Source organism: Ictalurus furcatus, chromosome 2 (genome assembly GCF_023375685.1).
Source record: "Ictalurus furcatus strain D&B chromosome 2, Billie_1.0, whole genome shotgun sequence".
NCBI classification, from domain to species: Eukaryota; Metazoa; Chordata; class Actinopteri; order Siluriformes; family Ictaluridae; genus Ictalurus; species Ictalurus furcatus.
This window is the reverse complement of record NC_071256.1, coordinates 21,422,524-21,437,863: the sequence shown is the minus strand read 5'-3', so window position 1 is coordinate 21,437,863 and position 15,340 is coordinate 21,422,524. Positions and strand designations below refer to the sequence as shown.

The window sequence follows — 15,340 nt, the reverse complement described above, 5'->3', positions numbered from 1 at the left end:
GTTAACTCTGGGCAGAGTTTTACTGATGTCTACTGCAGACAGGCAGAGTATTTGGTCTATGGACGTTGGGGTGGTCTTCCCTACCAGCACATTGTTCTATGAATCAACCCCTGCAAATAAATCATTCAGTGTATCTGGGAACAAAGCATCACCATCACCACAAACCTTGCTAACTAAGTATGAATTCTTCACATGGTGAATGGCATGTTTTGATTATTGTTGGATAGCTATATGCCATAGTGAAATGGACATTTGTATGGGAAGCCAAACAACTCAAAAGCTGATCAAACTTAGCTACACAGAAGGACCACGCAGCTTGGACTGTACCTTCGTGACCCACTGGGTAGCGCAGTGCGAACCACTGAATAGCCCAGCGTGGCTCAATTGGCATGTGCAATGCCCTGGACAGCACTGAGCAAGCAGCTTCTTCCAAGAGCAGGAACATGTAACTTCAGGCTTATGTGCATGGTCATAAGTAATAAATGATTAACTATTTAGTCTCTCTCAGTTTAGGAGCTACACTGCTCAGTGGGTCACGCAGGTCTCTTGGCTCCAAACACGAGCAGTTGAGCAGAGTGGAGAAGGAGCGTTGATTTTTCCACCGGAGTGAAATATGTACATTTTATGCACAAAATTTTAAAGAGTATTCAAACAGAAAAACTGACAGCTCTAAATTAGTGTAAGGCACAAAGTTAACTTCATTATTATTTACACTGATCCTTTAATACCATGGAAACCATCCACAGAAATGTACTTGTGTTGTCTTTTCATATTTGATTAATCCTGGTCTTCAAAATCCTACCCCTGTATAAAGCCTTTTTTCTTTCAGTCAGACACATGCTCCTCCCGGGTTTCCTAGCCATCCTCCCTTGAACTTGGTTTCCTAGCAACGCTGACTGCAGCAGCAAGAGGAACGAGGACAAAGACCGTGCCTCATCTTTGGGGAAAATAAGTCTTTTCACCGAACTCCTGAATGGTTAGTTCAGAAAGCTTAAAATGTCTCTATTTAACAGGAAAATAAAGAACAAGCAAACAGAGTTAGAACTGCAGTAATTGCACACCCCCATCAGGCGCAGTGCTTGGGAGGAGGAGTCTGGCATAAGAGGATGGTTCAGTGACTCACTCCATTATTGATTTACTGATTGTGTGCATAAGTAAATGAAGACAAAAAGACACCAAGTCTATAGCCAAATGTTTTACGGGAAAATGTAATACATTTTTCCAAACATCCCTTACTATACGACTAGATGAGTCACAAGTAAGTTCTGTGAACTGACTGAAAAAAGCAAGAGATACTGTATTTGCTCTGTTTAGTGATTCCAGGCCTCCCAGAATGCCACTGTAGATCTTGAACACTTATTATATGATAATACTGTAAAATGTGATAAACTGTTATAATGTTAATATGTAATATCTTCAGATTTTACAGCTATACAACTGAAACGTTTTCCTTTCTCTACAAATCCCCTATTTGTATTCTCTTTGTTTTATTGATTACTAATATAAACAAATGCTTATGAAGAAAAGGAGAAGCAAAAGCCTACTGCTGCCAGTTCACCTGATGACAGGTACGTATGTAGGAGTGTAATAAAAGATGCAAGGAAATGGGACTCCCAAGTGGCACAATAGAAGTGTGCTTGCCCTATAGTCTGGAGATCATCCTGATGAATCTTGACGATGCCATAGCAATCTGTGGCCTGGGAGTTCAAGAGAGCAAAATTGCCCATGCCCTCTGGGTGTGAGACAGCATTTCTGTCTCCCCTGTCAATCAGAGCAACACTAACAAATCATGGGTATCTGTGAGTTCATGTATGAGGAACAGGGCAGTTAGCATTTTCCTCTGAGTGTGTTCAGCTGCAGTGTGAAGTAGCATGAACAGCAGTTTGAAAAGCTGTGGTGGCTGGTGTCACGTGTCTTCGAGGAAGCACCTGTTTGCCCTCACACTACTGTACACAGCTGGTAGCTGCCATGTGATGGGGAGAGCTAGGTAGTGGGTGTGATGAAAATGAAGAAAATGGGGTAACATTTTTAAAAAGGGAATGAGACAGCCACTGAAATGTTAGAATTTACAACTAAAAATGACCATAAACTAAGCTATTTAAACAGGAATTCTAAAAAGCATTGTTCATGATCATTTCCAAAACGTCTTAAACTGTGTGGCTGAATTTCTTAGGGGAAGCATGCGAGAAGGTGACACTTTTACCCCGGACTGAGTACCACCCGTATTGTCATAACTCCAAAGTTTGGGGCCTTAGAAAAATGAAAATTCACAGAATGGAGTCAGGCAAAAGTGCTGACCAGGAATTTGTTGAAGAAGGTAACTAAAGACATTTACACATACAAACTAGAGAGGCAATTTGGCAATGAAGTCTTCTATTCATTCCTTATCATCACATCAACTACTCACAAGTAGAAGGAGCGAAATTCAGCCCTCCTCCACACTTACTAACAGCATGAACAAATTCTAATGACAGTCTTTACTGTCTTAATAAATATGCACATATATGGACAATTAAAAAATATTTTTTTTATTAATGCTAGCTTAGATGGTGTTGGGTGTCATAAACCACGCTAGACTTGCATGTGTTTTCTGACTCTGTTTACTGAACACTTCCACATACATACATACATACATACATAATCTTTCCACGTACAAAGTCTCTGTAACGCACTAGTCAAACTACAGCAAGAAATTTTTGGGGGGTATGTCTGTACTTTGAATCTGTATTATGACTGGTAGTGAAAAGGCTTTCTTATCACACGCCCACAGCGTGTCGTCTTGGGCGACACTATTTGTTGTGGAGTACAAGGCACAGCAGCAGTAGGTTCTAAGTAAGGAAAAGATGTTCCTTGATACGCCCCAGGCAATTGCTCACTTGGAACCATGGGCAGGTTACCTTCCTCAGCATCTGTTATGCAGTCGGGTAGCGCTTGTTCATATAGAGTAGCAGTACTCCCTGGAATGGCTTGGAGATGTTTGCAATTCCTGCGAAGTTCTCCATGGTCAGATGACAAATAGTATGACCTCGGCTGTTCAGCTTGACAACTTACAATCCCTTTTATCGTCCAGTCTTTTTCACCATCCAACTTTAGGTGCAAGGAGTCCCCAGGATGTAGTGGCAATAAGGATCTAGCACCGTGTAGTGAAGTGAAGAAGTATCTGTAAGATTCCTACAGTCTGTGATCCTTAGCTTTCACTCTTTTCAAGTCAGGCCATTCTGGGGCCAAGCTACTTGCAGTCACTGGAACTGTTGTTCTGAGGTGCCTACCCATGAAAAGTTGCGATGGATTGCACTCCGCAACTGCTATTGGAGTTGCCTTACATGCAAGAAGGGCCGAGAAAGGGTCGTCCTGCTTCAGAATCTTCTTTGATGTCTGAACAGCCCTCTTTGCCTCTACGTTTGATTGCGGGAAGTGAGGGCTCAATGTCACGTGAACAAAGCCGTACTGTTCTGCAAATATCTTAAACTCAACTGATGCGAACTGTCGAACGTTGTCAGAGCACAGCCTTTCAGGGATGCCAAAACATGCAAACATACTCTTTAACTTGCCGATTACACATCTGCTTGTCATGTCCACTATGTCAATAAATCTCGAGTAATAGTCCACTACTACAAGGTATTGATGGCCACCTACATAGCAGAGATCTACCCCAAGGTGTCTACATGGACCTGGGGTAACTTTGTTACCAGCAATGACTCCTTGCATTGAGTTGGCCTATTAATCTGATACAACTGGCATTGACTCACTTTGCATTTTAGATCAGGCTGATGCCTGGCCACCATACAGATAGGCAAGCCTGCTCACGACACTTGCAAAGTCCTTGGTGGCCTTTGTGAATGTGAGCAAGTACTTCATCTCTCATTTTAACTGGGATCACAATTCTTGATCTGTGCAGGAGAAGCTCTGTCGACTCGCTCAAAAACCCCTGTTGGCTAAAGCAGACTCACAAATTGACCGCGTTTACATGTTTAGGCCACCCTTGCCTGACATATTTAAGAACGCTTTGCAGCTCCTCATCTGCTTTTGTAGCATCAGCTATCTGCTGTAGCTTCTGAGATGAAGCCGGCAAGTGCTCCTCAACTTCAGCTATGTAGGCCTCGACTTCCTCTTCGTGGTCTGACTGTTGAGTTGGCCAAGGGGTGTCTGGACAGTGTGTCTGCTATAAGCAGACTTTCCCGGGGTATACGCTGCCACTTGGATGAATCGCATCATCCTAATTAGGAGTTGCTGATAGCGGATGGGGACCTCGTCAAGGTTTTTCTGGTTTATCAAAGGGACTAAAGGTTTATGATTAGTGAGTACTTTAAAGGACTCCAAACCACAGAGCTATGAGCTCTTCGTTTTCTGACTCTGTTTACTGAATATTGGGTTCAAAGAGCAGGGCCAGTCATGGCACTCCTAACCAATCCAGTTGAGGGTTAAAAGCCTTACCCAAGGGTTCCTCTTTGGCAGCTTGGCAATGCTAGGATTTAAATTCACAACATTGGTACATGAGTGGTTTAACCACTGAGCCACCACTGCATTTTAAACAAGACAAACCAGTTAATCCTGACACACAAGCTATCAGGTTCCCTTTTTCCCCTCACCCATCTAACCCAAGTTAATCATTTTTCCACCTCCCAGACTTGCTCCATACTAGCACTGCTTCAAACTGTAATGAAGCTGATATTTGATTAGATGCACAATATCCAGTTGCTTTAAAGTCTAAATGGTCCCAGTTCTCAAAATACTACCTATGCCAGTTGTCTACTATCTATATCAGAACCATTTTGTCAATGTAACCTCCAGCTTCAATACAAATCAAGCTCTTTCTTCATCTTACTGTTGCTCAGGACATCAGCAAAATTTTGATCTCTTATGATACACAGCTTTGATCAAAAAGTTCATTAGCAGTACCTAGAATAATGTAGACTACAGCAGGGGCAGAGCTATTTCCTACAAAGCTCCCAACTATATATTCTTCCTGTTAGTGTGCTGCCCCACCTCCTGCACCAGAGCGATCAATGACAGCATTCTCACATCCTGTATTACAGTCTGGTTCCTGTCTTCTTCCTCTCATCTGAAGAAACTGCTGACCTGAATTGCTTAACAGATCACTAGATGGCTACTGATCTAAATAACAAATTGTTCACTACCAAAGCAAGGACCCCACCCATCTAATAATCAGTTTGTTTCTGAAGCCACCACAACAGCTTCCTTCCATTAACCAATATAAAAAGAGATTATTCTGATTTCTAACTCATCCAATCCATAATTCTACATTCTGTTATTGTAGTCTTTACTTATGCTCTTAGTACTATTCATTAAGCTGCCTAATTATATATACACATCTGTAACTCATGTTTACATCTGGCATGATATGCTGTATAGGTGGACTGATGTAGTTTAAAAATTTTTTTAAAAAATTTATAGCTGCTATGAATATTGATTATTAGTAATTCAGGAGAAAGATACCCAATATTTGGGGCTAAATAATCTCAATGCTCTGTGTTCGATTAAATGCAAAGTGCTTGATTTGTCAACAGCTGTAACATTAAATGTACAGTGCATCATGTAGGTGAATAAAGTGACTTAGTAAGTGAATCGGCAACTAAATTTCCCCTGTGTGTGAGAACGCATGTGTGCATGGTGCCCTGTAATGGGACCAGCATCCCATCTGGGGTTTATTCCCACCTCAGGTAAAGTGTTCCACTGTCGCACCAAATCGCTCCCAAGTGTTTAGTTATATAGTCAATCCAAACAGAAAAGTCCACAGCTCAATGAGTTCACTGCAAGAAATACACTATTGCCATCACACCATTATGGTAAATGCATAATCCATATACTTTGCAGAAAAATGTCTCTGTCAATGTACAAACCAACAGAATCCTTGGCCAAGGTTTTCAGTAGGGTTAAAAGGCTTAACTATTGATGCCTTCTGATTGACTATGAAAATCCACTTTGCTCCCCAACCGCTGATTAGATAAAGCATTAGCTGAGTTTGAGAATCTCCTTTAGCAGATTGGATAGATTTGCTTTCGACGAGCAATGGACTCAGCACTGAATTGATTGGCTATGATTAGACTCGATATGTTATTTAAAGTGTATAGTGGCCAACTCTAAATCTTACATAAACAGAATTTAATTTCTGATATATGTGTTTGTGTTCTATAAGCATAGTCTTTTCTTCTTTATAAGCAATTTCTTATTAACGAACCATCGGCATTAGGTTCTTCAGATATAAAGCAATACAACTACATATTATTTTACATCCCAAAAAATGTTTCCCTTTGTTGGATTTCTCGCTCAATTCAGCTCCATGAAGGAGCTATATTCTGAAGGAATACAGAAAAGCGAGACCCACTTGCTGTAGGTAGTTCTTCCAGAGAAGTAGGCCAAACTGTCGCCACACAGCCATGGTTAGTTCACAGCCACTGCTTTACAACCTAGAACGATAAAGGGAAATTAGCCACAACATGTAACATTATTACCAGCAGTTTGTGCTTTTATTTATTTATTTATTTCCATTCTTGAAATGCCGTTTTCACAGAGGCATGGACTGAGTAAACATGACACTGTAAATATTCTGAGCTTTCATAAGCTTTCCAATTGTCACTATTTAAATGATGATGATGATGATGATTATTATTGTTATAATTAATATTAGAAGTAGTAGTAATATTTTAACATTTTTTTTTAAATTAACATTCTGATTTTAAAATTAAAGAAGTCAAAACAACACCAACAGAGTCATCATCTCTGAAGATTTTTTTTTAAATAATTTTTTTATCATTTGAAAAAAAAAAAAATACAAAAGACACAAAAACTTGTGGCCAAATACTGAGTTAACATTTCTCGTTCACTCTTCTTTCACTGACATGTTGGTTTATTTTCATTTGGTAACCACTTCTTCTACTACCCACAATGCACTTTGACTACCTGCAGATTTTAATGCCAGTGGGATTTAGCCTTTGCTAAAACTCCAGCTAATGAGAACGATTCAGCAGGGCTTTAATCCTTCACTCTGTCCAGCTCTCTCACTTCTTCATCTGTACACTCTGCTCAAACAGCTGAGGTTCGAATGCTGTAACTTTCATGCTAACACTGCCATCAACGGCATCACTAACTAGCTGAGCCGAGCCCCTCAGCACAACTGCGTTGAGTAGCCGCATTGCATTTTGGAACTTTGAATTCCACGTCTGCAGTCTCCACTATTTCTACACTGGATTTCTCATTAGCATGACATTGAATGATGCTGGAAAATGGTGAGTCAAAAAAAAGCTCGCTCTTATTTGTTTTTAAGAGCTAACAGCAAAACCTGACTGTTGGAAATTAAATGTCACTGACATTTGTGGCAGTGTGGCAGACAACTGCTCAATTCTCTCAGGAACAACAATACAGCACCAAGTAACAAATTAGCATCAGAATCACTAAGCACATCATAAATATTTCAACATAAACATATTTAAAGTGTATTATGGTAACAAACATACAAGCAATGTATCTTTTTTTAGACTTGCATTTTGCAACTACAAGCTGAAAAAGATGTATAAGAAAACACCTTACACTTATTGTCATCTGAGGTGTACACCAAGGGTAAATATTATTCTACATGTCACTACTCCAGACGTTAAGCTTTCAAGTCACAGTTCGGCAAACTGTATTTTTCCAAGTGATGATAAAGGTCAAAACAATGGGATAAGAGATGTTTGGAGCTTGGCGACTATGAAGAGTGCCAAATCTGTATAACTGATAGCACGATGAAAGCTGTTGCATCAGATAAGTTAAATAATGTTTAAATGATCTGTTTAACTAAAGTGTCTTAATAATATACTGGTAATGCTGAATAGCTACATAATTATGGATCTTTAAGGCAATAAAGAATAAATGCACCCTTTGCATGGAGTGATGATTATCTCAGTACATAACGCAAATAATTTAACGTTTCTGGAAAATGATGTAAGAAACAAAGCTCATTCTCTTTTGTTTTTAGGAGCGAACAACAAAACCAGACTGTTTTCAATTATGTTTAAAGTTGTTGAATTTGTTTTCCTATTAAACACCATTGTATCTGCCTGACCCTGCACCCTGACCCCAACTTCCTGGCATGCTGGGATATGCAAAGAAAAGAATTTAACTGTGCTGTAATCAATAAAGAACGAGATGTCAGTGCAGCACACAGCTACTAACTTCTCATAGGAATGAAAAAATACAGCACCGACCATCAAACTAGGACTAGAATCTATACTCATATCAAACATATTTCAATATAAACATATTTATATGTATGTGGAGGGTTCCTTTAAAGACTCACTAGTGAACATTTGCTGTGAGGGAAGATTGGCATTTATCGTTTTAATTAATACGTTTAAATAATGATCTTTGGATCAGGTGAAGTCAGTAAAATCCTTCACTACCAGAAGCACTCATCTGAGGTTGGTCAGGATGCTCAGAATGTTACATGTGTCTAAAACCACACCCCATTCACTACCCACGGCACTATTTTGAGAGATTTGTCATGTTGGGCTGATGCGAATACACACAGGGGGCTTCTCAATACTTAAATTGGTGTTTCCTCATTTCCACACACCTCCGCCCTCCAGCCCGTGACCTGGAAATCCATCGAAATCAGCCATTTTGAAGAACAAACCAATTCTCTGGTTGCACTGTGAGGAGGTGAGGAACAAGGAGTAAGGAAGCTTCCAGAGGAGTTACAGTAGGAGAGAGGATACACAGGTGTATCCTATGCAGACAGGAAAAACCTGACGCACGTATAAATTCCCCTTCTCCTTCACACCTGCCACAATCTCAAACAAAATGTCCTTGGATGGTGAGATGGAATTTTGTGTGAAAGATAATTAAATAATAATATGCTTATAATGAGTATTGTAATTAATTGATCCTTGCATGTTTGGATATGCAAAGCTGCACAAAAGATGCGATTATTTATGTATTGTTAATTAATTCATTGTTGAATAACCCTGATATTTCATACTATCAGTGCATTTTGCTTTAGTTTAGTTTATTTTGTTTATTGAGTTATAAAGCACATGTAAAACAACAGATGTTGAAACCAAAGTGCTGTACAAGAAATATAAAGCAGAATTAAAAGGAATTAAGAGTAAACAAAAACCAAAGATAAGACCAATTAAAAATTTACAGACTCAATTAAAATACAAAGAATACAAATACAGTGAGGGAAAAAAGTATTTGATCCCCTGCTGATTTTGTACGTTTGCCCACTGACAAAGAAATGATCATTCTATAATTTTAATGGTAGATTTATTTGAACAGTGAGAGACAGAATAACAACAAAAAAAATCCAGAAAAACGCATGTCAAAAATGTTATAAATTGATTTGCATTTTAATGAGGGAAATATGTATTTGACCCCTCTGCAAAACATGACTTAGTACTTGGTGGCAAAACCCTTGTTGGTAATCACAGAGGTCAGACGTTTCTTGTAGTTGGCCACCAGATTTGCACACATCTCAGGGGGGGATTTTGTCCCACTCTTTGCAGATCTTCTCCAAGTCATTAAGGTTTCGAGGCTGACGTTTGGCAACTCGAACCTTCAGTTCCCTCCACAGATTTTCTATGGGATTAAGGTCTGGAGACTGGCTAGGCCACTCCAGGACCTTAATGTGCTTCTTCTTGAGCCACTCCTTTGTTGCCTTGGCCGTGTGTTTTGGGTCATTGTCATGCTGGCATACCCATCCACGACCCATTTTCAATGCCCTGGCTGAGGGAAGGAGGTTCTCACCCAAGATTTGACAGTACATGGCCCCGTCCATCGTCCCTTTGATGCGGTGAAGTTGTCCTGTCCCCTTAGCAGAAAAACACCCCCAAAGCATAATGTTTCCACCTCCATGTTTGACGGTGGGGATGGTGTTCTTGGGGTCATAGGCAGCATTCCTCCTCCTCCAAACACAGCGAGTTGAGTTGATGCCAAAGAGCTCCATTTTGGTCTCATCTGACCACAGCAGTTTCACCCAGTTGTCCTCTGAATCATTCAGATGTTCATTGGCAAACTTCAGACGGGCATGTATATGTGCTTTCTTGAGCAGGGGGACCTTGCGGGCGCTGCAGGATTTCAGTCCTTCACGGCGTTTGTTACCAGTTGTTTTCTTGGTGACTATGGTCCCAGCTGCCTTGAGATCATTGACAAGATCCTCCCGTGTAGTTCTGGGCTGATTCCTCACTGTTCTCATGATCATTGCAACTCCACGAGGTGAGATCTTGCATGGAGCCCCAGGCCGAGGGAGATTGACAGTTCTTTTGTGTTTCTTCCATTTGCGAATAATCGCACCAACTGTTGTCACCTTCTCACCAAGCTGCTTGGCAATGGTCTTGTAGCCCATTCCAGACTTGTGTAGGTCTACAATCTTGTCCCTGACATCCTTGGAGAGCTCTTTGGTCTTGGCCATGGTGGAGAGTTTGGTATCTGATTGATTGATTGCTTTTGTGGACAGGTGTCTTTTATACAGGTAACAAGCTGAGATTAGGAGCATTCCCTTTAAGAGTGTGCTCCTAATCTCAGCTCATTACCTGTATAAAAGACACCTGGGAGCCAGAAATCTTTCTGATTGAGAGGGGGTCAAATACTTATTTCCCTCATTAAAATGCAAATCAATTTATAACATTTTTGACATGTGCTTTTCTGGATTTTCTTGTTGTTATTCTGTCTCTCACTGTTCAAATAAATCTACCATTAAAATTATAGACTGATCATTTCTTTGTCAGTGGGCAAACTTACAAAATCAGCAGGGGATCAAATACTTTTTTCCCTCACTGTAGGTCTTCAAAGAGGATTTAAACACCAAAACGGAAGGGGAAGATCTAATGTGGAGAGGAAGACTATTCCAAAGTCTAGGAGCAGCCACCGAGAAAGACCAGTCACCTTTAAACACCTTAAAACGTAAACGAGGAACTGAGAGTAGTAATTGACTGGATGATCGAAGGTGTCTTGAAGCAGTGTACAGGGTGTAAAGATCACAAATATACTGCGGAGCACGTCCATACAAAGCTTTCAAAACAAAAAGCACAATTAAAAAATCAACACGGAACTTGACCGGTAACCAGTGAAGAGAAGCGAGAACAGGTGTAATGTATTTTAGTGCCAGTCAGTAATCTGGATGCCGCATTTTGTACCAACTGCAAACAATCAACAGTTGTTCTAAGCAAACTCAGATAGAGCGAATTACAACAGTCCAACCTAGATGTTATAAACACATGAATAACAGTTTCGAGATCCTTCTTGGAGAGCATCATCTTGATTTTAGCTTTATTAAAAATGTTCTTATTAACCAAACTCCAACAACATAACAGCAGACCCCTGAAGCGCAGTGAGGTCATCCAGCTGAGTGCAGTCATCATTAAGTGAAGGCGCTCTGAAGTCACGCTTGACAGAGCAACGATATTCCATACCTCTGTCCTGGCATCTCATCCTTGCATCCACCCCTCACATCCTAAAGGGGCAGAGCCCCTTTAGGATGGAAGCGCAAGGAAGCGCAAGGAAAAGAAGCGAAGAAAGGAAACCAGGATGCACAAATAAGAAATGAGAAGCAGCTACAGTGCACACACACACACACACCAAAGCCCACAATGCACTGCGATAGCGCATTGTCCAAATGACGTAGCCTACCTAGTCATATTGCAGTTTGAACTGCTTGTTCATTAAGGATGCAAATATAAATCTATAACCGGAATTCTACAAAGCTGCGTATTGTTATAAGCGTTATACAAATAAACTGAACTGACAAAAACAAGTTAAGAAACGGTGGTGCAAACGCATGCAGATACTTATCGCTTGCTAGGCAAAAATACGAGGCCTTTATCATATGTAGCAATGCATGACACTTAAAATGATTGTTCTACATTTGAACTAATTATCCCACAAATTGTATTTAAGCCAAATACAGCCCAAACTATAGAGAGCTGAGCTGCAGTCGATGATTAAGAAACGAAAACATACACAGCTCTGTCTTTCTAACCGGACACAGTGAACAATGGTGGTGTGTGTGTGTGTGTGTGTGTGTGTGACAGTGCCATGTTTTGACTGCCCCTTGATCACAGTGAGAGAGAGATCCCTAACAGAGTGCAGCACAGTGTAAGTCATTACCTTCGTACTTTCAGGATGAACTTCATAAGCTGTCCTTTCAGCCAGGCTGGCAAAAATATCCCTCCTAAAGATAAAGACAAAAACATTAAAGAACGACGTGCTCCTTCGGTCTAATCATCCGGAGAGGTGTTCATGCGCCTGGATTGTTTAAGGAAGACCCCTGATCTGGCATTATATTAGAAAATATCGGCTCGGCAGGAATGACATTGCGCCCGGCTCTGATGAACACACGAACACACGTCAACAAACGAAGTCACGTGACGGGCCAGCTTTGGTCACGTGCTCAGCCGGGGGAGCAAACAAAACAACTATGACCTAAATCTGAGCTTATATTGTAAAGAGTTCACTACAAGCATAATGTGTTTATTGTAGAAATTATCTGTTTATTGTACTGCTTGTCAAGACGGTTCGTTATCCAAAAAACGAGTCGTGCATGGAATAATTTCAGGTTACGTCACTGTCTCACGGTTGTACGACACGCCACACAGACTCACACACACAAACACACACGCCTCCATCTCTGATGGTATTGGGGTGCATTAGTGCCTATGGAATGGGCAGCTTGCACATCTGGAAAGGCACCATCAATGTTGAAAGGTATATACAGGTTTTAGAGCAACATATGCTTCCATCCAGATTTCATCCCATCTTTACTTCTGAGAGACTCTGCCTCTCGAAGATACTCTTTTTATATTCAATCATCTTACTGACCTGCTGCCAGTTAACCTAATTAACTGCAAAATGTTTCTCCAGCTGTTTCTTTTTAGTAACCCTAAGTTGGCCCCGTCACAACTTTTTTGAGATGTGTTGCGGCCATCACACACACACACACACACACACACCGCCAGTATTATACAGTGCTGTTCTCACAAGAAATTTGAAAGAAAAGAAAATGGAATGTATTACACCACGGCGCTACTGAATTCTCAAATCTGATTGGTCAGAAGTTGTGGGTTAATTTTCTATAATTGCGCTTCTGACAGTAGTGACAGTAGCTGTAACTGCTCCTTCATTGTTTCCAGGTTATCGTTTCCATAGTAAAGCTCATGTACAGGTACTTGCTTGGCAGACGCTCCACATAATCGAACTAATATGTGTTGTTATTTTACAAAGAAAAATGTAGTATCGCTGATACGGTGAAACTTTCTGTAAGGAAACTCTTATTTAGGCTATCATTTCTGGAAGGAATCTGCAGTGTCAGCACTTTGTAACAGTCAGCACGCTTTCCACCACAGGAAAGTCTTCAGGACTCTGGACTCCAGTTTCTCAGTGATTTTTGGGTTTGTTTGGGGTTTTTTTTTTTATGAACTTAAAAAGAAAGAAAAAAGAGAAGATGTTATGGAGCAACTGTTTATACCTGCTATATTAACTTTATATAGTTATTAGTAATGGATACCTAAATTTCACCAACAAATATGGAAAACCTGATTAGTTTGATTATGCGTTGCAGGAGAGGCAAAGGTGATGGTGAGTTGTGTTGCCAGCTCACAGCCTGCGTTGGGTTACTGTCTATGTGGATCGTGTTCTCTCCGTGTCCACGTGGTTTTTCCTCTGGGTTCTCCAGTTTATTCTCGACCTCCCAAAAATATGCCAGTAGATGGAATAGCTACACTAAATTGCCCCTAGGTGTGAATATATTTAAGTAAAATAATGACCTATGTCTTTGAAACAAAAAAAACATGTTGAATTGCCCTAATCGGGAAAAAATGCATTGGAATAACAGTTCTTACATTTTAATGCAATTCAACATCGTTGTATATTTGAGCTGTGAATATTTCAACTACAAACATTTCACACACAATTTCATTACAAAAAAATTCAATAATCAATGTTCATTTCCAAAATATTACCTTTTATTAAAAATACCATATTCTAAAGGCGAATTTCCATCTCTTTAATTTCGCTTTACGAATTCAATGGTTTAAATTTGGTTGAGTATTCAGTGTTGCACATCTGGGAATGGAGTGCTGCAGGGAGGACGTATTTTTGTAGGCCAACCCAGAAGTTAGCATCGCCCTGGTTCCCATTGGCTTTTGGATTATTGCAGAAAAAAGCTTATGATTCTTACACATTTTGTACATCAAGATAATCTTCACAAATGAACACAACTTTTATGAATTTTATGAAAAGTAAAAATCTAAAGCTAGGCTATAAACGAGCTACACCAATCCCACAATGGGAGGGACTTTAGCTCAAGTGGGCTGTACAAACCTCCAGAGGACATTGATTCATTACTGTAGTGTCTGTCATATAAACTAAGTTGTGGGGCTTTTTTTCCAGAAGCAATATGGCGGCTTGACGGAGTTAAATGGTAAACTTGCAGATTTTAAAATGTTAAATATTGACACACTGAATTCCCAGATTATGTAGAATCAACAAAAGGAAGTGTATTTTATCGTTAAATGCCTTTTTTTCCCCATTTTATAATGTGCTTTCTGTGTATGCACCAGGTTACGCTGGTAAGGGCAGACGAGGCGAGCTCCAGGAAATTTACACCAAAACATTTTACCCAGTATTGTGCAGTTTCTCATGCATGCAATCCAGCTGTGCTAATGAATAATGTCATTGTAGATACAGAGGAAATGCATGGCACCTTTTATCACTATGGACTGTAAATATATGTCAAATTTTGTTTTTATTTCTGAGTAACTATTTTGTAGATTTTGTTGTGAAGGAATATTTCACCTAAAAACAAAATCACCGAGCAATAATAATTGTTGGTATAATGTTGTTACACATTCACCTCATTGAGTGCACGTATGTCTCACTTTGAGTTTGTTTCCATCTTGATAATGTTGAATTTTAAAATTAATATTTAATATTAGACAATTATATTAACTTCAATCTTCAAATAGAATGGCATTGGACATGCATATAATAACACAGCTGTAAGAAATTAAATTACAACTACAAGAAAAAATGTTGACAAATCGGTTAGTTTTAAATCGGTGTTTTTCACTAGTCTCTCAACTTCCGGTCATCATTTATCACCGCACACCTCGGTGCGATTGGGGATTTCCGCCTAAATTCCGCCCATTTCTGAAATCCTTGCGGCGTAAGTTGCCTCCCACTCTGAGCTAAGTCCCTCCCAATCGGTCGTAAGTCCCTCCCACTCTGAGATAAGTACCTCCCACTCGGTCGTAAGTACCTCCCACTCGGAGGTCTCCGGGCTGCAGCGATACATACTGCAAAAGCAGTAGGTCATCCGGGTATTTCTCGCCTACTGTTTTATGAATAC

General features: G+C 40.1%; 1 protein-coding gene across 2 annotated transcripts in view; it reads right to left on the bottom strand.

The window, feature by feature from the left end:
* The window catches only part of abca3b (ATP-binding cassette, sub-family A (ABC1), member 3b), a 50,361-nt gene extending 37,827 nt beyond the window's left edge, over nucleotides 1–12,534 (bottom strand). For both annotated transcript variants that reach the window (XM_053653148.1, XM_053653155.1), the window contains exons 1-2: nucleotides 12,103–12,534; nucleotides 6,347–6,428 (exon numbers count right to left, since the gene is read on the bottom strand). In XM_053653148.1, the coding sequence (XP_053509123.1) occupies nucleotides 6,347–6,400 (54 nt within the window). In that variant the 5' untranslated portion in view covers nucleotides 6,401–6,428; nucleotides 12,103–12,534. The remainder of the gene's footprint in view (nucleotides 1–6,346; nucleotides 6,429–12,102) is intronic.
* Between the last annotated feature and the right edge of the window lie 2,806 nt (nucleotides 12,535–15,340).